General features: G+C 45.6%; 1 protein-coding gene across 1 annotated transcript in view; it reads right to left on the bottom strand.

The window, feature by feature from the left end:
• kif6 (kinesin family member 6) overlaps window positions 1–21856 on the bottom strand; it is a 267960-nt gene that overhangs the window by 89274 nt on the left and 156830 nt on the right. Inside the window, exon 13 of the mRNA XM_034159854.1 lies at window positions 186–383. Within this exon, the coding sequence (XP_034015745.1) occupies window positions 186–383 (198 nt within the window). The remainder of the gene's footprint in view (window positions 1–185; window positions 384–21856) is intronic.

Raw genomic sequence — 21856 nt, 5'->3', positions numbered from 1 at the left:
AGTGTGTATATCATGAATGCTTGGTCTTGTTGGATTTATGAGAATCTATTGAATCTACTGGTACCTTGTTTCCCATGTAACAATAAGAAATATACTCAAAACCTGGATTAATCTTTTTAGTCACATAGAACTACTATTATTCTGAACACTACTGTATTTGATTTTCCCGTCTTGCCCTCTTGTACCTCTTTTTCTTTGCTGTGTAGTGTGTTCATCCTGGTCAGTGGGGGACGTGTTGGAGCTTTCTGCTCTCATCTGAGGACGTGTGGGCAACCTCACGGCACTCTGGGATGCCAGGCTCTGGCCACGGGTGATTTTGGCGAGCTGAGTGGTAGCATCCTCAGCCCTTTTTTTCTCCTTCTTTAGCACCTTTACAAGAATACCTGTTGAGACTGTGTTAAAGGAATTGTTTCTTTTCTTTGGGTAGTATGACCAGATTAATAATGAACTGTTTCTAATTTCCACACACATAGCCAAAGACCAAAGGCAACACGTGCTTCAGAATGTGACAGTCAAATAACTGAGTGTGTGAACCTGAATATTAATCTCAGGATATGATGCTGCTCTCTCAGATGTTTCAAATGGTAAACATTCATAAAGAAATTTAGCTGTTTTTAGTTTTATTTGTTTACCCTAAATCACTGCATGTCCCGATGTGCTTTACAATGTTCACAACATTGCCCCTGGAATTCTTGTCAAAGATAGGACAGATGAATTATCAGAGAATAAGACGGGGACAAAAAGGAGTAGGGAGGGGGAACAGTTTTTGGGAAAGTACAGAACTTAGTACAGACAACAACAATAAAAAGGAGTTTAACATCCTTGTTATTCACACAGTTAATGGAATAAGATATATTTTCAGTCTTCTATTAAAGAACTCAACATTGTGACATTAATTCAGCAACTTATAAGAGAAAAATCACAATCAAGCTACAGTTCAAAGGAGGAATTCAGCAGAACAGTTAATACTATAGTTACAATTAAAAGCAGACTTCAGCATAACAATTAATGCCATCTTTACACACACATAAGCAGTGTTGGTAATAACGGCGTTAGAGTATAACGCCGTTACTAATGGTGTTATTTTTTCAGTAATGAGTAATCTAATTAATTACTTTTCCCATCGTTCCAACACCGTTTCCGTTACTGAGAATCTGAAGTGGCGCGTTACTACAATTTGTTGAATGAAGCGCAAGGTGTTAGGTTTTGGCCACACATCAGCTGCCTGGAGAGAGCATGGGGTGGGGATGATGACGCCGTTGCAAATGTGATGATGATTGGCTAGGTGGGCGGATCATGCCCTGCTCACGCTGTCTCACTGCACGCTCTGAGTGCCAAACACGACAAGAAGGCGACAATGGCGACAAGCCAGGGAAATCCAAAGGTGGCGACTTCTCACTCATTGAAATTAGAGGCAAGAATGTGTATGTGTATGTACTGGTGTAAATACCAATATGGGGGGGGGGGAGGGGGGTTGCCCCATGCCGAAACACTTTTGCTAAATTCATAGACAGTGAATACGAAAAATGAATATTGAGCTTAAAAGCCATTTGAGGAAATGGAGTACATTTCAACCACAGCAGACATCTGGACTGCCCGCAATAGAAGTTTCATGGGTGTGACGCCACAGTGGATCAGTCCAAATAACATACAAAGAGAGAAAGTGGCTCTTGCCTGCAGACGGTTTAAGGGACATCATACTCATGACGCCATTGCAGTTGAGCTTGACAATATACACACAACATATGGGATAACACACAAAATCTCAGCAACAGTGACTGACAATGGCTCTAATTTTGTTAAAGCATTTAAGAGGCGGCATTTACAGACATTAATGATGCTCTACATGCAACTGATGATAATGATGGTAATGTTGTGATCACTTTGCCCCCCAAGAGATGTGCATCACACACACTAAACCTGATTTTGTGCACAGATATTGACAAGTGTCTGCTGTCAAATCCTGCAACAAAGGCTATTTACAGAAGTGCTACTGCCAAATGTACAGCCCTTTGGAACAAGACAAGTCAATCAACTTTGGCTACTGAAACAGTTGGTGTCAAAAAAGCTGCTTGTACCTTGTACAACAGGATGGAATTCCTTCTATGATGCCCTGGCTCGAATCTCTGAAATATCCATGGTAGACCTCAACACCATCTCCTCCAAATTAGGACTGACAGTGATAACAGAAAGGGAACACCAGTGTTTAAAGGGGTACTGTACTGCGATGAAGCAACTGTAAGGGGCCCCAGGGAGAAGACAACTGTTTTTATGGTACACTCCTACCAGCAATAGAGACATTAATACTGAAGACAGAAGCCCTTACAAGTGGCCTACAAATACTGAGGGATCTTCCTGACGCCATAGTCACAGTAAGAACTTGAACTGAATATTTGATTATTTATTAAGTGAGCATTGCTGTAGTACTCACATTAATGTGATTATTCTTATTGTTTCAGGCTATCAAAACCAGATTTGCAGTATTTCATTGGGCCTGGTTTGTTTATTCTCTTGCTGGGTTTTTCTGCTTGGGGTTGTCTGTCTCTGTCTCTCTCTCTCTGGCCACGCCCTGGTTCTGGTGCTTTCCTTGCACACCTGTTTCTGATTTGCTGATTGCCACCTGGGGTGATATAAGCTCACTGAGGTTGTTTGTCTCTCGCCAGTTTGTCGTGCCCTGTGCCTTCATTCCAGCTCTGTATCTGCGTTCCATAGTCTTGCCTGCCTCCTTGTGTGTACCTGACCTCCTCCCTGTTGCTTTGACCACACTTGCTTGCCTGATGATTTTTGTACTGTTGTTTTTTTCTGGACTGCTTACTCGTGTACCGACCTCTGCAAACCACAATCATAAAGTCTTCTGAAAACCAGAGCTGTCTGCTTGAGCCGTGCATTTGTGTCCTGCCATTCCTGACCATCCAGCATGATACCAGGCACCAGCATATCTTCACATCACACAGATTCAGCCAAAGAGAACGATTTATTTTCCTTTGAGGAGGTTGAGGAGGACACCTCCTCTTCAGTAGAAAACCAGGTGGCAGACTATTTTAGATCTTCAGCACAAAACTTCAACTCTCTGTGTGGATTTCCTCTCATCAAGATAATTTCACTACGTTACAATGCTTCTACTCCATCTAGTGCACCTGTTGAGAGACTGTTCAGCGAGGGCAAGCTTGTCTTCTCTCCGAAGAGGAACAGACTGTCTGATAAAAGATTTGAAACGCTTCTCCTCCTAAGTTACAACTGCTGGTTTAGTCGTTAGATGAGAGGAGTGTTTTAGTATAGGTGATACCATGGTCAGTGAGAATTACATGTCTAACTGGCGTGCATTATTTTTGTGTATACGCACACGTAGCTCGGCGAGTTAAGTCAGAGTAATATCACTCCGCTCTGGTCGTCACCACAGCAACGCGCAAATCAGTTGGTGCAGATCAGCTGTGTTTTGACAGGTGAATGACAGAAATGCGATAAAACATGGATTTCCAAGTGAATTTTAATATTTTTGGCCAAAATAAAGAATGAAGACAGGAAAGAAGAAGAGAACCAAGGATGAAAATATCTTGAGACTGGCATAAAATAGTCCCAAGTACTTATGCATTTTTATCAAGTTCTGTTAACTTAAATAAATATTTGTGTGTTAGCTCCGCTTTGCGTCGTGCATTCAAACCATATAATGCATGGCTTCTCATTGTTTAATCCTTACTTAATGTAATGTTCATTTTCACTGACAACGAACATTTTAATCTACATACAGAGTTGCATAGTGTTTATTGTGCAATAATATACAGGTACAGAGATTTGCATTACTTAATGGCCAGGTCTTCCTTTGTTTCTTTTTACCCAAGTTTACATTTGTGTGTCTTAGTTTTGCACTTGATTGCAAAGTGTGTGACTAACTGAATATTATTTATTTTCAATATTTAATTTTTATTACTTTACTGAATATTTAAGAGTTAGTTATTGCTCTGTTTATTGTGCAGTATTATACAGATACAGAGAATTGCACTAATTAAAGGCCAGATTTTCCTTTGTTTCTTATTACCCAAGTTTACATTTTTGGTTACTGGCTTTTGTACTTGAATGCAAAATGTGTGAACATTATTTATTGGCAATATTTAACTTTGTTACTGTACGGAATATTTAAGAGTTGCATAGTGTTCTGTTTATTGTGTAATGCAGGGGTGGGCATCGAGGGCCGAGACACTGCAGGTTTTCCGTGCAACCAATCACCTCAGCAGGTGGGTTGGTGATGAGCTTCTGCTCTGAACATAAACACCTGGCTGTCAATGAAATCACCTGCTGAGACACATGATCATTAATGAAATCACCTGCTGAGGTGATTGGTTGCACATAAAACCTGCAGTGTCTCGGCCCTTTATGGCACATGATTGCCCAATGGTATACAGGTATGGAGAATTGCACTAGTTAAAGGCAACATTTTCCTTTTGGTCTTTTTACCCAAGTTTACATTTTTGGGTATTGGGTTTTGTACTTGAATTATTTTCAATATTTAATATTGTTACTTTATGGAATATTTAAGGATAGTGTTCTGTTTACTGTGCAGTAGGCGGAATATAGAGTTACAGAGATTTGCACAACTTAAAGGCCAGATTTTCCTTTGTTTCTTTTTACACAAGTTTACATTTGTGTTTTCTTAACAGGCTGCAATCTATTGAGTTCAAATAAATACCAAATACTATATATACTGTTTTTATTCTTCAATCAGTTAAGATGTTATAAAATGTAATAGCAAATAGAACTTGAAAAATAACGTCAGTTACTTTGCTGAGTAAATACAACCCCTGGCAATAATTATGGAATCACCGGCCTCAGAGGATGTTCATTCAGTTGTTTAATTTTGTAGAAAAAAAGCAGATCACAGACATGACACAAAACTAAAGTCATTTCAAATGGCAACTTTCTGGCTTTAAGAAACACTATAAGAAATCAAGAAAAAAAATTGTGGCAGTCAGTAACGGTTACTTTTTTAGACCAAGCAGAGGGAAAAAATATGGACTCACTCAATTCTGAGGAATAAATTATGGAATCACCCTGTAAATTTTCATCCCCAAAACTAACAACTGCATCAAATCAGATCTGCTCGTTAGTCTGCAACTAAAAAGGAGTGATTACACCTTGGAGAGCTGTTGCACCAAGTGGACTGACATGAATCATGGCTCCAACACGAGAGATGTCAATTGAAACAAAGGAGAGGATTATCAAACTCTTAAAAGAGGGTAAATCATCACGCAATGTTGCAAAAGCTGTTGGTTGTTCACAGTCAGCTGTGTCTAAACTCTGGACCAAATACAAACAACATGGGAAGGTTGTTAAAGGCAAACATACTGGTAGAGCAAGGAAGACATCAAAGCATCAAGACAGAAAACTTAAAGCAATATGTCTCAAAAATCGAAAATGCACAACAAAATAAGTGGGAAATGAATGGGAGGAACATGGAGTCAACGTCTGTGACCGAACTGTAAGAAACCGTCTAAAGGAAATGGGATTTACATACAGAAAAGCTAAACGAAAGCCATCATTAACACCTAAACAGAAAAAAACAAGGTTACAATGGGCTAAGGAAAAGCAGTCGTGGACTGTGGATGACTGGATGAAAGTCACATTCAGTGATGAATCTCAAATCTGCATTGGACAAGGTGATGATGCTGGAACTTTTGTTTGGTGCCGTTCCAATGAGATTTATAAAGATGACTGCCTGAAGAGAACATGTAAATTTCCACAGTCATTGATGATATGGGGCTGCATGTCAGGTAAAGGCACTGGGGAGATGGCTGTCATTACATCATCAATAAATGCACAAGTTTACGTTGATATTTTGGACACTTTTCTTATCCCATCAATTGAAAGGATGTTTGGGGATGATGAAATCATTTTTCAAGATGATAATGCATCTTGTCATAGAGCAAAAACTGTGAAAACATTCTGTTGTGGGCTGGGGTGTTTGGCTGGCTTGGTTTTTGTTTTATGTTTCTCCCACCAGGTGGTATGCATTCAGGACTGAGTGGCTGAGCATTAGGACCTCACCCTGAACACCTGAGGCTTGTTTTCACATGCAGGTCATCAGGACTCACAGCTGTGGTGTATTTTGTCTTGATCAGAGATTGCTGCATTTAAACCTTGAATGCACAGTGTGTGATTGCCAGAGACCCGACCTTGTGAGCAGACGTGTGAGATCAATCAATCAATCAATTTTTTTATATAGCGCCAAATCACAACAAACAGTTGCCCCAAGGCGCTTTATATTGTAAGGCAAGGCCATACAATAATTATGTAAAACCCCAACGGTCAAAACGACCCCCTGTGAGCAAGCACTTGGCTACAGTGGGAAGGAAAAACTCCCTTTTAACAGGAAGAAACCTCCAGCAGAACCAGGCTCAGGGAGGGGCAGTCTTCTGCTGGGACTGGTTGGGGCTGAGGGAGAGAACCAGGAAAAAGACATGCTGTGGAAGAGAGCAGAGATCGATCACTAATGATTAAATGCAGAGTGGTGCATACAGAGCAAAAAGAGAAAGAAACAGTGCATCATGGGAACCCCCCAGCAGTCTACGTCTATAGCAGCATAACTAAGGGATGGTTCAGGGTCACCTGATCCAGCCCTAACTATAAGCTTTAGCAAAAAGGAAAGTTTTAAGCCTAATCTTAAAAGTAGAGAGGGTGTCTGTCTCCCTGATCTGAATTGGGAACTGGTTCCACAGGAGAGGAGCCTGAAAGCTGAAGGCTCTGCCTCCCATTCTACTCTTACAAACCCTAGGAACTACAAGTAAGCCTGCAGTCTGAGAGCGAAGCGCTCTATTGGGGTGATATGGTACTACGAGGTCCCTAAGATAAGATGGGACCTGATTATTCAAAACCTTATAAGTAAGAAGAAGAATTTTAAATTATATTCTAGAATTAACAGGAAGCCAATGAAGAGAGGCCAATATGGGTGAGATATGCTCTCTCCTTCTAGTCCCCGTCAGTACTCTAGCTGCAGCATTTTGAATTAACTGAAGGCTTTTTAGGGAACTTTTAGGACAACCTGATAATAATGAATTACAATAGTCCAGCCTAGAGGAAATAAATGCATGAATTAGTTTTTCAGCATCACTCTGAGACAAGACCTTTCTGATTTTAGAGATATTGCGTAAATGCAAAAAAGCAGTCCTACATATTTGTTTAATATGCGCTTTGAATGACATATCCTGATCAAAAATGACTCCAAGATTTCTCACAGTATTACTAGAGGTCAGGGTAATGCCATCCAGAGTAAGGATCTGGTTAGACACCATGTTTCTAAGATTTGTGGGGCCAAGTACAATAACTTCAGTTTTATCTGAGTTTAAAAGCAGGAAATTAGAGGTCATCCATGTCTTTATGTCTGTAAGACAATCCTGCAGTTTAGCTAATTGGTGTGTGTCCTCTGGCTTCATGGATAGATAAAGCTGGGTATCACCTGCGTAACAATGAAAATTTAAGCAATACCGTCTAATAATACTGCCTAAGGGAAGCATGTATAAAGTGAATAAAATTGGTCCTAGCACAGAACCTTGTGGAACTCCATAATTACCTTTAGTCTGTGAAGAAGATTCCCCATTTACATGAACAAATTGTAATCTATTAGACAAATATGATTCAAACCACCGCAGCACAGTGCCTTTAATACCTATGGCATGCTCTAATCTCTGTAATAAAATTTTATGGTCAACAGTATCAAAAGCAGCACTGACGTCTAACAGAACAAGCACAGAGATGAGTCCACTGTCCGAGGCCATAAGAAGATCATTTGTAACCTTCACTAATGCTGTTTCTGTACTATGATGAATTCTAAAACCTGACTGAAACTCTTCAAATAGACCATTCCTCTGCAGATGATCAGTTAGCTGTTTTACAACTACCCTTTCAAGAATTTTTGAGAGAAAAGGAAGGTTGGAGATTGGCGTATAATTAGCTAAGATAGCTGGGTCAAGTGATGGCTTTTTAAGTAATGGTTTAATTACTGCCACCTTAAAAGCCTGTGGTACATAGCCAACTAACAAAGATAGACTGATCATATTTAAGATCGAAGCATTAAATAATGGTAGGGCTTCCTTGAGTAGCCTGGTAGGAATGGGGTCTAATAAACATGTTGATGGTTTGGATGAAGTAACTAATGAAAATAACTCAGACAGAACAATCGGAGAGAAAGAGTCTAACCAAATACCGGCATCACTGAAAGCAGCCAAAGATAACGATACGTCTTTGGGATGGTTATGAGTAATTTTTTCTCTAATAGTTAAAATTTTGTTAGCAAAGAAAGTCATGAAGTCATTACTAGTTAAAGTTAATGGAATACTCAGCTCAATAGAGCTCTGACTCTTTGTCAGCCTGGCTACAGTGCTGAAAAGAAACCTGGGGTTGTTCTTATTTTCTTCAATTAGTGATGAGTAGAAAGATGTCCTAGCTTTATGGAGGGCTTTTTTATAGAGCAACAGACTCTTTTTCCAGGCTAAGTGAAGATCTTCTAAATTAGTGAGACGCCATTTCCTCTCCAACTTACGGGTTATCTGCTTTAAGCTACGAGTTTGTGAGTTATACCACGGAGTCAGACACTTCTGATTTAAAGCTCTTTTTCAGAGGAGCTACAGCATCCAAAGTTGTCTTCAATGAGGATGTAAAACTATTGACGAGATACTCTATCTCACTTACAGAGTTTAGGTAGCTACTCTGCACTGTGTTGGTATATGGCATTAGAGAACATAAAGAAGGAATCATATCCTTAAACCTAGTTACAGCGCTTTCTGAAAGACTTCTAGTGTAATGAAACTTATTCCCCACTGCTGGGTAGTCCATCAGAGTAAATGTAAATGTTATTAAGAAATGATCAGACAGAAGGGAGTTTTCAGGGAATACTGTTAAGTCTTCTATTTCCATACCATAAGTCAGAACAAGATCTAAGATATGATTAAAGTGGTGGGTGGACTCATTTACTTTTTGAGCAAAGCCAATAGAGTCTAATAATAGATTAAATGCAGTGTTGAGGCTGTCATTCTCAGCATCTGTGTGGATGTTAAAATCGGCTACTATAATTATCTTATCTGAGCTAAGCACTAAGTCAGACAAAAGGTCTGAAAATTCACAGAGAAACTCACAGTAACGACCAGGTGGACGATAGATAATAACAAATAAAACTGGTTTTTGGGACTTCCAATTTGGATGGACAAGACTAAGAGACAAGCTTTCAAATGAATTAAAGCTCTGTCTGGGTTTTTGATTAATTAATAAGCTGGGATGGAAGATTGCTGCTAATCCTCCGCCCCGGCCCGTGCTACGAGCATTCTGACAGTTAGTGTGACTCGGGGGTGTTGACTCATTTAAACTAACATACTCATCCTGCTGTAACCAGGTTTCTGTTAGGCAGAATAAATCAATATGTTGATCAATTATTATATCATTTACCAACAGGGACTTAGAAGAGAGAGACCTAATGTTTAATAGACCACATTTAACTGTTTTAGTCTGTGGTGCAGTTGAAGGTGCTATATTATTTTTTCTTTTTGAATTTTTATGCTTAAATAGATTTTTGCTGGTTATTGGTAGTCTGGGAGCAGGCACCGTCTCTACGGGGATGGGGTAATGAGGGGATGGCAGGGAGAGAGAAGCTGCAGAGAGGTGTGTAAGACTACAACTCTGCTTCCTGGTCCCAACCCTGGATAGTCACGGTTTGGAGGATTTAAGAAAATTGGCCAGATTTCTAGAAATGAGAGCTGCTCCATCCAAAGTGGGATGGATGCCATCTCTCCTAACAAGACCAGGTTTTCCCCAGAAGCTTTGCCAATTATCTATGAAGCCCACCTCATTTTTTGGACACCACTCAGACAGCCAGCAATTCAAGGAGAACATGCGACTAAACATGTCACTCCCGGTCCGATTGGGGAGGGGCCCAGAGAAAACTACAGAGTCCGACATTGTTTTTGCAAAGTTACACACCGATTTAATGTTAATTTTAGTGACCTCCGATTGGCGTAACCGGGTGTCATTACTGCCGACGTGAATTACAATCTTACCAAATCTACGCTTAGCCTTAGCCAGCAGTTTCAAATTTCCTTCAATGTCGCCTGCTCTGGCCCCCGGAAGACAATTGACTATGGTTGCTGGTGTCGCTAACTTCACATTTCTCAAAACAGAGTCGCCAATAACCAGAGTTTGATCCTCGGCGGGTGTGTCGTCGAGTGGGGAAAAACGGTTAGAGATGTGAACGGGTTGGCGGTGTACACGGGGCTTCTGTTTAGGGCTACGCTTCCTCCTCACAGTCACCCAGTCGGCCTGCTTTCCCGGCTGCTCGGGATCTGCCAGGGGGTAACTAACGGCGGCTAAGCTACCTTGGTCCGCACCGACTACAGGGGCCTGGCTAGCTGTAGAATTTTCCACGGTGCGGAGCCGAGTCTCCAATTCGCCCAGCCTGGCCTCCAAAGCTACGAATAAGCTACACTTATTACAAGTACCATTACTGCTAAAGGAGGCTGAGGAATAACTAAACATCTCACACCCACAGCAGAAAAGTGCGGGAGAGACAGGAGAAGCCGCCATGCTAAATCGGCTAAGAGCTAGTAGCTACGCTAAGCTAGCGGATTCCTAAAAACACGCAAAGTGAATAATGTGTAAATAATTTAGAGGTGATTCAGCAGAAGGAGTGCTTTAGTTAAGGCACATAAAGATTACACTGGGAAACAAATCGTAATCTAGATAACTAGATCAATCTAACTGCGCAGATTAAACAGCTAACAGATACAGAAAAACACCGCTGTGCTCCGGAACAGGAAGTGATACAATACTGCAGTGAGAGCCAACCACCAGTAGAGGCAAGCAAGAACATGATCGACGTCAGGAGAACAATCTCACCATCACGGACGCAGAGACTGCTCCAGGTTTGACGCCACAGTCTGTGAAGGAGGATTGGGTGAGGTGTCATGCTCTTCAGCACACTTCCTGAGGTAATTTGGTTTTGGTGACTTTTATGAAGTAATGACAGTGGATCTGGTGTCCCTCACACCTTGTGTTATTGAGCTGTCACGTTATGCTAATTGTCTAATCAGCTTCTGCTGCAGTGGAGATTTGAACTGAGTTGTTCCGTGCCTGCAGGGTGAGAAGCTGATGTATAGATTTAAGCCAGGAAGTGTTTGCTGATTGCGTGCACCTTTCAGTTGTGTCTCTCTGTGTGGAGTTGGACTCACCTCATGTTTTCTTTCTTCACAGACTCGGTTTGTCGCGGCCACCTGGGGGGTGTCGGCAGGGTCCCTGGGTCCGAACTGCTGTGGCTCCGGACCGTTTGCGCTGTTAAGAGCGCGACGTGTTTCCACCTCACCAGACCGCGGACTTTTTTAGTTGTTTAGCACTGCATCTCACTGTTATGTTTATTAAATTCTGTTATCCTTTGAACCGTGCTCTGCTTATTTTATGCTGGGTCCTTTCAAACGCTGGGTCGGTGCTCCGACTGCGTCCGAAACATAACACATTCCTTGCAAAAAGACACATAGGGTCAATGTCATGGCCTGCAAATAGTCCGGATCTTAATCCAATTGAAAATCTTTGGTGAAAGTTGAAGAAAAGGGTCCATGACAAGACTCCAACCTGCAAAGCTGATCTGGCAACAGCAATCAGAGAAAGTTGGAGCCAGATTGATGAAGAGTACTGTTTGTCACTCATTAAGTCCATGCCTCAGAGACTGCAAGCTGTTATAAAAGCCAGAGGTGGTGCAACAAAATACTAGTGATGTGTTGGAGCCTTCTTTTGTTTTTCATGATTCCATGATTTTTTCCTCAGAATTGAGTGATTCCATATTTTTTTCCCTCTGCTTGGTCTAAAAAAGTAACCGTTACTGACTGCCACAATTTTTTTCGTGATTTCTTATAGTGTTTCTTAAAGCCAGAAAGTTGCCATTTGAAATGACTTTAGTTTTGTGTCATGTCTGTTGTGTGGGCCGCTGAAGAGGAGGTACTGCTGGCCCACCACCACCAGATGGCGCCCTGCTTGGAGTGCGGGCTCCAAGCACGAGAGGGTGTCGGAGCCGCTGGAGGTGACAGCTGTCACCTATCAACACCAGCTGTCACCCATCACCACCACTACAAAGACTGGACTGCAACTCCACCTCCTTGCCGAGAAATTTTCTACCATACAGGTAATTACTTCTCTGCTGAACCTTAATTCGAGTATTAGTCTGATCTCTTTTTGCAGCCGTTTTCCTGGGACGGATACCCTGTCTGCTGAGTTGGCGTTTGGTGTGGACTGCGACGGCTTCGCCTCCCACCCCACCCAGATAAGTGGTTATCTCAGGAGCTGCACGAGTGTGTGATTGGAGGTGGAGGTTCTCCCTCCTAACTGTGTACAGACTGTGGGATTACTGAGTGTGCGAACTCACACTCATCCAGAACTGTTTCTGTTTTCTGCCAGCAGTACCGGGTCTGACTGCTGAAGACAGTGGCCACCTGGGGCGCAGGGCTTGGCGGCTCCGGTGTTCTTCAGGTCCGTTGGTGGTGAGGGCTGTGTGGGATCCGGCTCTTCTCGTACCGGACATCTCCTATCTTGGAGCCTGCCACACGTCACCTTTTGTCGGATTGATATAACGCATATTTGTATCTGTCTGTATTACGTTGTGCACCTTCACAACATTAAATTGTTACTTTTTGGCTATTCCATTGTCCCTTCATTAACGCCCCCTGTTGTGGGTCCGTGTCACGACACTTCCCCAACAGGATTTCTCGGCCAGCGTCATGGATCCCGAGGGGCATCAACTCGAGCCTGAACGGCCGATGGAAGAGCGAGGTGCACAGGCGCCAGCAGGAGGAGTGTTAGGGGAGCTGCAGCAAATACTGACCACTTTCACTGCTCGGTTGGATCTGGTAACCGAGCAGAACGTTATCCTCAATCGGAGGATGGAGGCTCTCACCGCCAGGGTGGAGGCGCGTGATCAAGGCGCTACTGCAGCACCTCCTCCTGCTGGTCCTTTGATCATCACAACAGAGGCGAGACCGTTTCGAGCGTGCTACTGTCAATGCGACAGGGGCGCCGGAGTGCAGCCGAGTATGCAGTCGACTTCCGCATCGCGGCTGCGAGGTCCGGCTGGAATACCGTTGCACTCTGCGCTGCCTTTATAAACGGGCTGTCTCCGGTCTTGAAGGAGCATCTGCTGGCTAAGGAGGAACTGCAGGATTTTGACGGACTTGTCGACCTGGTTATACGCTTAGACAACCGGTTAGAGGAACACCGTCGGGAGCAGGGCGGGGGGCGTGACCAGGCACGGGCCGTCCCTCTTCCTTCCGGGTCCGAAAGGGTGCCGTCGTCCCCACGCTCCACAGCCAGAGGGCCCCGTGTGGCTACAGCTCCCCCTGCTGACGAAGCTATGGACACGAGCAGGGCCAAAATAAAATCAAAGGACAGACAAAGGAGGCAGGCCCGCGAGGAGTGTTTTTTCTGTGGGTCTAGTGGTCACATACAGAGGAACTGTCCCAAACGGTCAAACTACAACGCCCGTCCTTAGAAACTGGGCTAAGGGTGGGCCATAACACGCACGCGGGGGAAATCCCGAAAATCAGCACGAATCCCAGTCACAATCCTTGGTGAGGATTTAACCCTTCACGCCCCAGCACTTGTAGACACGGGGTCGGAAGGGAATCTGCTGGACAGCAGATGGGCAAAGGAAGTAGGGCTCCCTCTGGTGGCTCTGCCTTCCCCTGTGAAGGTACGAGCACTAGATGGCACTCTTCTTCCATTAATCATACACCAGACACAGCCAGTGACTTTGGTGGTGTCTGGGAATCACAGGGAGGAGATTGTGTTTTATGTAACACCTTCTACCTCCCGAGTGATTTTGGGTTTTCCATGGGTGTTGAAACACAATCCCCGGATTGATTGGCCGTTTGGGGTTGTGACGCAGTGGAGCGAAACCTGCCACCGGGAGTGTTTAGGATCCTTGGTTCCACCCGGTGAGACAGCTAAGGAGGAGGTCAAAGTCCCCCCCAATCTGACGGCGGTGCCATGTGAGTACCACAATCTTGCTGACGTCTTCAGCAAAGATCTGGCACTCGCCCTTCCCCCGCACCGACCGTACGATTGCGCCATCGATTTGATTCCGGGCGCTGAGTACCCGTCCAGCAGGCTGTACAACTTCTCACGTCCGGAACGCGAATCAATGGAGACCTACATCCGGGACTCCTTAGCTGTCGGGTTGATCCGGAACTCCACCTCCCCGATGGGTGCGGGTTTCTTTTTTGTGGGTAAGAAGGACGGCGGACTCTGTCCATGCATCGATTACAGAGGGCTGAACGAGATCACGGTTCGCAACCGATACCCGTTACCTCTGTTGGATTCGGTGTTCACGCCCCTGCATGGAGCCCAAATATTCACCAAACTCGATCTTAGGAATGCGTACCACCTGGTTCGGATCCAGAAGGGAGACGAGTGGAAGACGGCATTTAACACCCCCTTAGGTCACTTTGAGTACCTGGTCATGCCGTTCGGCCTCACAAACGCCCCCGCGACGTTCCAAGCATTGGTTAATGACGTCTTGCGGGACTTCCTGCACCGGTTTGTCTTCATGTATCTAGACGACATCCTCATCTTTTCTCCGGACCCTGAGACTCATGTCAAGCATGTACGTCAGGTCCTACAGCGGTTGTTGGAGAACCGGCTGTTTGTGAAGGGCGAGAAGTGCGAGTTCCACCGCACTTCTTTGTCCTTCCTGGGGTTCATAATCTCCTCCAACTCCGTCGCCCCTGATCCGGCCAAGGTTGCGGCGGTGAGAGATTGGCCCCACCCAACAAGCTGTAGGAAGCTGCAACAGTTCCTTGGTTTTGCGAACTTCTACAGGAGGTTCATTAAGGGCTACAGTCAGGTAGTTAGCCCGCTGACAGCCCTGACCTCCACAAAAGTCCCCTTCACCTGGTCAGATCGGTGCGAAGCCACGTTTAGGGAGTTGAAACGCCGGTTCTTGACTGCACCAGTTCTGGTGCAGCCCGATCCTACTCGCCAGTTCACAGTGGAAGTGGATGCCTCTGACTCAGGGATAGGAGCCGTGCTGTCCCAGAGCGGGGAGTCCGATAAGGTCCTCCACCCTTGTGCCTATTTTTCCCGCAGGTTGACCCCGGCTGAGAGGAATTATGACGTCGGCAATCAGGAACTCTTGGCGGTGAAGGAGGATCTTGAAGAGTGGAGACACCTGTTGGAGGGAGCGACGGTGCCCTTCACGGTTTTCACGGACCATCGGAACCTGGAGTACATCCGGACCGCCAAGCGGTTGAACCCCAGGCAAGCCCGCTGGTCACTGTTCTTCGGGCGCTTTGACTTCCAGATTACATACCGCCCCGGGACCAAGAACCAACGGTCGGATCCACTGTCCCGGGTGCATGAAGAGGAAGCCAAGGCCGAGCTGTCAGACCCCCCAGAGACCATCATCCCCGAGTCCACTGTCGTGGCCACTCTCACCTGGGACGTGGAGAAGACCGTCCGGGAGGCCCTGACACGAAACCCGGACCCGGGAACCGGCCCGAAGAACAAGATGTATGTCCCACCAGAGGCCAGAGCTGCGGTTTTGGACTTCTGCCATGGGTCCGTCGCAAGGGTCGGGGCTTCCAGTATCTGGTGGACTGGGAGGTGTATGGCCCCGAGGAACGCTCCTGGGTGAAAAGGAGCTTCATCCTGGACCCGGCCCTCCTGGCCGACTTCTACGCCCAGCACCCGGATAAACCTGGTCGGGCGCCAGGAGGCGCCCGTTGAGAGGGGGGTCCTGTTGTGTGGGCCACTGAAGAGGAGGTACTGCTGGCCCACCACCACCAGATGGCGCCCTGCTTGGAGTGTGGGCTCCAAGCACGAGAGGGCGTCGGAGCCGCTGGAGGTGACAGCTGTCACCTATCAACACCAGCTGTCAGCCATCACCACCACTACAAAGACCGGACTGCAACTCCACCTCCTCGCCGAGAAATCTTCTACCATACAGGTAATTACTTCTCTGCTGAACCTTAATTCGAGTATTAGTCTGATCTCTTTTTGCAGCCGTTTTCCTGGGACGGATACCCTGTCTGCTGAGTTGGCGTTTGGTGTGGACTGCGACGGCTTCGCCTCCCACCCCACCCAGATAAGTGGTTATCTCAGGAGCTGCACGAGTGTGTGATTGGAGGTGGAGGTTCTCCCTCCTAACTGTGTACAGACTGTGGGATTACTGAGTGTGCGAACTCACACTCATCCAGAACTGTTTCTGTTTTCTGCCAGCAGTACCGGGTCTGACTGCTGAAGACAGTGGCCACCTGGGGCGCAGGGCTTGGCGGCTCCGGTGTTCTTCAGGTCCGCTGGTGGTGAGGGTTGTGTGGGATCCGGCTCTTCTTGCACCGGACGTCTCCTTTTTTCGAGCCTGCCACACGTCACTTTTTGTCGGATTGATATAACGCATATTTGTATCTGTCTGTATTACGTTGTGCACCTTCACAACATTAAATTGTTACTTTTTGGCTATTCCATTGTCCCTTCATTAACGCCCCCTGTTGTGGGTCCGTGTCACGACACTTCCCCAACAATGTCTGTGATCTGCTTTTTTTCTACAAAATTAAACAACTGAATGAACATCCTCCGAGGCCGGTGATTCCATAATTTTTGCCAGGGGTTGTATGTTACAACCCATTGTCCCCACCCCCTCCACGGGTCGTAGATTATCACATATTTTTGTGGTTCAGGTGAGTGAGGGTGTTAAATAAAATCCTGACCTGCGCATCACTACCCAGTAGTCACTTTGTACGCAAGTATTAATTTGACGCAGCAAGCAATAGGTGGCCAATGGAGTTTAATAAGAATCAGGGTTAACGTGCCTTTGCAGGTTGATGAAAACGTATATATGTACCACCACTTTCTGGATCATCTCTAAGGGCTTCCCTGTGCAGGTCAAGAGACCTGTTACAACGACATTACAGTAGTTGAGGCAAGATTTAACCCCGGCCTGACATACTTAGTTGGATACTGCCTAATTTTGCTTATGTTCAATAGTGTGAACTGGCACAACAGAGAGACAGAGACGATGTGGTCAGAGAAGGACACTTGGTCATCAATCACAACCAAATAAGATCTAGAAATTTGTGCTTTTAAATTCGGACGAGACTGAATCATGGTCATTGGTCCTGCAAGGCATAGACATCAGTTTGAACAGCTAATGTTAAACCTAGATTTGTGTGTTATACATCACAGTGATAAAGTGAGGAACCTTGGGGTGATGTTTGATCCCTCACTGTCCTTTGATATGCACATTAGAAAAATCACGAGGACTGCTTTCTTCCATCTTCATAAAACAGCAAAGATTCATCCCTGTACATAGTTGCATGCTGATCGATTGGATGGGGAGCTACCCACAACGTGCAGACAGCATTGCCAATCGCAGCAACATGATGATCATCACAAGTTTTGAGAACTTGGACTTCACTGGAACAACATGCAGATCCACCTCTAATCTACTGTGGCAACCTCAAACGAAAACAAGGAACCAGCCGAAAGGTCTCTGACTTCATGGTGCCATCTGCACCCTATTCATTTTTTTAAATGAATATTTTTGTTGTTTTTGTTTTTCTTGTCTCTGTTATTATTAGAATGGCCTAAGCAGTGGGTCACCCCTCTGAGTCTGGTGTGTGCTTGCTCGGGTGGTGGTAAGGTCAGACCTTACCCATGTGAAACTTCTTGAGGCAGCTTTGTTGTGATTTGGCTTTATATAAATTCACTGAACTCAGGTTTCTCATCACTCTGGTCGGAGTGAGAGATCAGTTGGTGGTTTTTATATTGATAATCTTATGAAACGTCTTGCTGCAGACTTGGATTTCATGTTTGGGAAAAAAAATAGGCATGCACTTTCAGGATTAAAAACACAAGAAGGATTACAAGATAGTCATTTTATCTGAAATACTTTCACAATAACCACTATGCGAATGACATAAAGTCTGATTCCCCAAGGCAACAGGACAATTCTGGGATTTTCATAATGGCAGAATGCTGGCGAGCTCAGTGCTTGACCTGACAGGCTCGGGAGATGTCGCGGTTTGGCATGACTCAATGCAGAGAAGAGGATCCCACAATAGACCCTGCCAAGATTCCACAACATCTCTGCCAACAGATGAGGTGAGTTTGTAAGTATGCATGTGCCCTTGTGAGTGACAAAGTGCAAGTGAACTGATACAGAAGATGCACCAAAGGCCAAGAATGACTGACAACATGTTCACGCTGTTAACATGCAACATGACAACTGACCGTAAACTCCAAAGTACTGTTCTGTTTCATCAATTGCTTCAGATGACCATCACAGTAGTTACAAATGCATAAAGTACAATCCCTTGGAAAAGCTGTGCTGACAAAAAAAGAAGCATGAAATCAACGCTTGTCACAGACATAAAGAATTTCAGGAAATGTTTTACTTATATGAATAAAACATTAAAGCCTCATAAAATATTCATTAAGCTCCTGCTCTGTCTGTCTGCTTTTCTACTAGAAATGGGAGTGTGCTGATGGCCAAATAACAACCAGTACTTTAGAGTCAACACTTTGGTCCTTCATTCAAACATGTTCCTCTCATGAGATTAGCAGACATCTAATTCTGGCAAGTCAGAACCTGTGGTGGTCTGCAGATACTTTGAGAAGTTTACTCGAAAACAGTCCAAGTGTCATTATTTTGGATGATGAATGGACATATTTTTGCAGGAGCTGGACAATTTTACATTCCCATCAGCCAACACAAAGAAGAAGCCGGCAGGAACCAAAACACAAAGAAACCAACGGTCTCCAAGAACGGCTTCCAGTGAAACCATCCATGTAGTGTTTTTTTTTTCCCCAACTGCCAAAAAGTAAATCTGACAATTCTACATTACCGAGAGAAGCCAGATGTTACAGAAGACATTACTGTTTCTGTAGCTCCTGCATCACTGTTTCATAAAATATATTTTGAAGGTTTTTGTAGTGTTTGGAGTATTCTGTTCCTGCAGTGACAAAGGCCACCTGCAGGGGCGCTAGGCTAGCGAGCATATAAGGTTGTGACAGCAGAGCAGTCAGTTGCAGAAGTGAGGTGATGGAGACGGAGCAGGTGTATTATTTGAAAGTCCCATAAATAAAATGTGTCATAGTTCCAGTGAAGCTTCTTCATTTCTATTTACCATTTTCATGTTTCCATTATATTTTCCATTCTTGCAAAATCTGCCATTATATATTTGATTGACACAAATTGCTACCTAATTTGAAGTGCAACAACTTTTAAGAAAGTAGTACGATCTACAGAGGTCACCCTTTAAATGTGATATATTGACAATATGTACAGATGATACGCAGATTTTCAGTGGTCTAATAAAATCCACCATTTTCAGTTTCCCGTTTCTTCTGTTGTGTGGGCCGCCGAAGAGGAGGTACTGCTGACTCACCACCAGAGGGCGCCCTGCCTGTTGGCGGGTTTCAGGCACTAGAGGGCGCAGTGGCTGGGTGGGATCACCAGGTGCACCGGAACTGTCAGCTGTCATTCATCATCATCACACCACCCATAAAAGCCTGGGAGAGACACCATAACTCTGCTGAGTTATCTGCTTACCTTTCAGGTAAAACTACTCAGCCGTTTTGTGCCGTTCGCACATTCATTGTTACTGAAGTCTTTGCAGTTGTGATTTATACTTGCAGCTTGTAGCCGAGTTTGTGGAAGTTGGAGGAGTTAGCGTCTCCACTCCTCACTTCTGACTTACTGAGTATAACCATTGACATTGCACGTTCTCCAGTTTTCCTCTGCACTCTGGGAGTATCTGGATTATTTCCTCCAGGAGGATTTCTGTGAGTTACTGACTGTTTGCTGGGTGTACACACACCCACCTTAACCTGTGTTTGTTCCTGCCAGCAGTACCGGGTCTGACAGCTGGAGCGGTGGCCACCTGGGGATTCGGGACTTGGCGGCTCTGGTGTATTGCAGGTCTCTGTTGGCAGTGGAACTTCGTGGCTCTTCTCTGGATAGGCGTCTCCTACCCTCGGCCTGCCCACGTGTCACCGTTTTTGGATTGACAGACTAAAAAGCATATTTGAGTTTTGTGCACATTTGCAGAATAAATTGTATTTATTTGGAATCTCTATTGACCATTCATTTACGCCCCCTGGCGCGGGTCCGTGCATTCACTTTTCACAACAGGATAAATCGGCCATGTCATGGACTCAGAGGGGCGTATACCACCGAGTGAACAACCAATGGAGATGCAAGGTGCGCAGGCTCCAGCAGGAGGTGCGTTGGGTGAGTTGCAGCATATTCTCACCATCCTCACTGCTCGGTTTTGATTTATTAACCGAACAGAATATACACCTCAACTGTAGGATGGAGGCTCTCACCGCTCAGGTGGAGGCGCGCGCACAAGACGCGGCTGTGGCCACTCCTCCTGCGGACCTGTCACAAAACAAGGAAAATCCAGTGGTCATTCAACGGACCCCCCCCCCCCCCTGAAGCATACATTAGCCCCCCGGAACCGCACGGGGGTTGTGTCGAGACGTGTGCGGACTTCCTGATGCAGTGCTCGCTCGTCTTTGCCCCGTGATGTACGCGTCAGACCACAGCCGGGTGGCTTATGTTATAAATTTGCTTCGAGGCGAGGCACGCGCCTGGGCTACGGCGCTCTGGGAGCAGGACTCACGGCTCCTCTCGACATATACTTGGTTTATCAGGGAGTTACCGCCGGAGCACTGATTGACACGGGGTCAGAAGGGAACCTACTAGACAGTAGGTGGGCTAAGGAAGTAGGGCTCCCTCTGGTGGCCGTTCCTTCACCATTGAAGGCACTGGATGCCACTCTTCTTCCAGAAATCACACACCAGACACAGCCTTTAACTTTGGTTGTCTCTGGCAATCACAGGGAGGAGATTGTGTTTTATGTAACACCTTCTACCTCCAGAATTATTTTGGGTTTTCCATGGATGGTGAAGCACAATCCCCGGATCGATTGGCCGTCTGGGGTTGTGGCTCAATGGAGCGAAACCTGCCACCGGGAGTGTTTAAGATCCTCGGTGCCACCCGGTGAAGCTGTTAAACAGGAGGTTCATTAAGGGCTATAGTCAGGTTGTTGGCCCCTTACAGCCCTGACCTCCACAAAAGTCCCCTTCACCTGGTTGGATCAGTGCGAAGCCGCATTTAGGGAGTTGAAACACCAGTTTTCGACTGCACCAGTTCTGGTGCAGCCCGATCCAAACCGCCAGTTTATTGTTGAAGTGGATGCCTCTGACTCAGGGATAGGAGCCGTGCTGTCCCAGAGCAGGGAGTCCAATAATATTCTCCACCCTTGTGCCTACTTCTCCCGCAGGTTAACCCCCGCTGAGCGGAACTATGACGTTGGCAATCGGGAACTCCTGGCGGTGAAAGAGGCCCTCGAGGAGTGGAGACATCTGTTGGAGGGAGCTGTGGTCCCATTTGTGGTTCTCACTGACCATCGGAACCTGGAGTACATCCAGACCACTAAGCGTCTGAACCACAGGCAAGCCTGTTGGTCATTGTTTTTCGGACGTTTTAACTTCAGGATCAACTATGGCCCTGGGACCAAAAACCACAGATCTGACGCTCTGTCCCGGGTGCACGAAGAGGAAGTTAAAACAAAGCTGTCGGATCCACCTGATACCATCCTGACAGAGTCCACTATCGTCGCCACCCTCATGTGGGACGTGGAGAAAATAGTCAGGTAGGCCCTGACGTGACATCCGGATCCCGGAGGTGGACCACCTAACAGGCTGTACGTCCCACCAGACGCACGGACTGCAGTATTGGGCTTCTGTCATGGTTCCAAGCTCTGCTGCCATCCTGGGGTGCGAAGAATCATGGCAGTGGTCCAGCAGCGGTTCTAGTGGGCATTAGTCGAAGCCA

Source organism: Thalassophryne amazonica, chromosome 19, assembly GCF_902500255.1.
Source record: "Thalassophryne amazonica chromosome 19, fThaAma1.1, whole genome shotgun sequence".
In the NCBI taxonomy this organism is placed as follows: Eukaryota; Metazoa; Chordata; class Actinopteri; order Batrachoidiformes; family Batrachoididae; genus Thalassophryne; species Thalassophryne amazonica.
The sequence above is the reverse complement of the archived record's forward strand: the minus strand, read 5'-3'. Positions and strand labels throughout refer to the sequence as shown.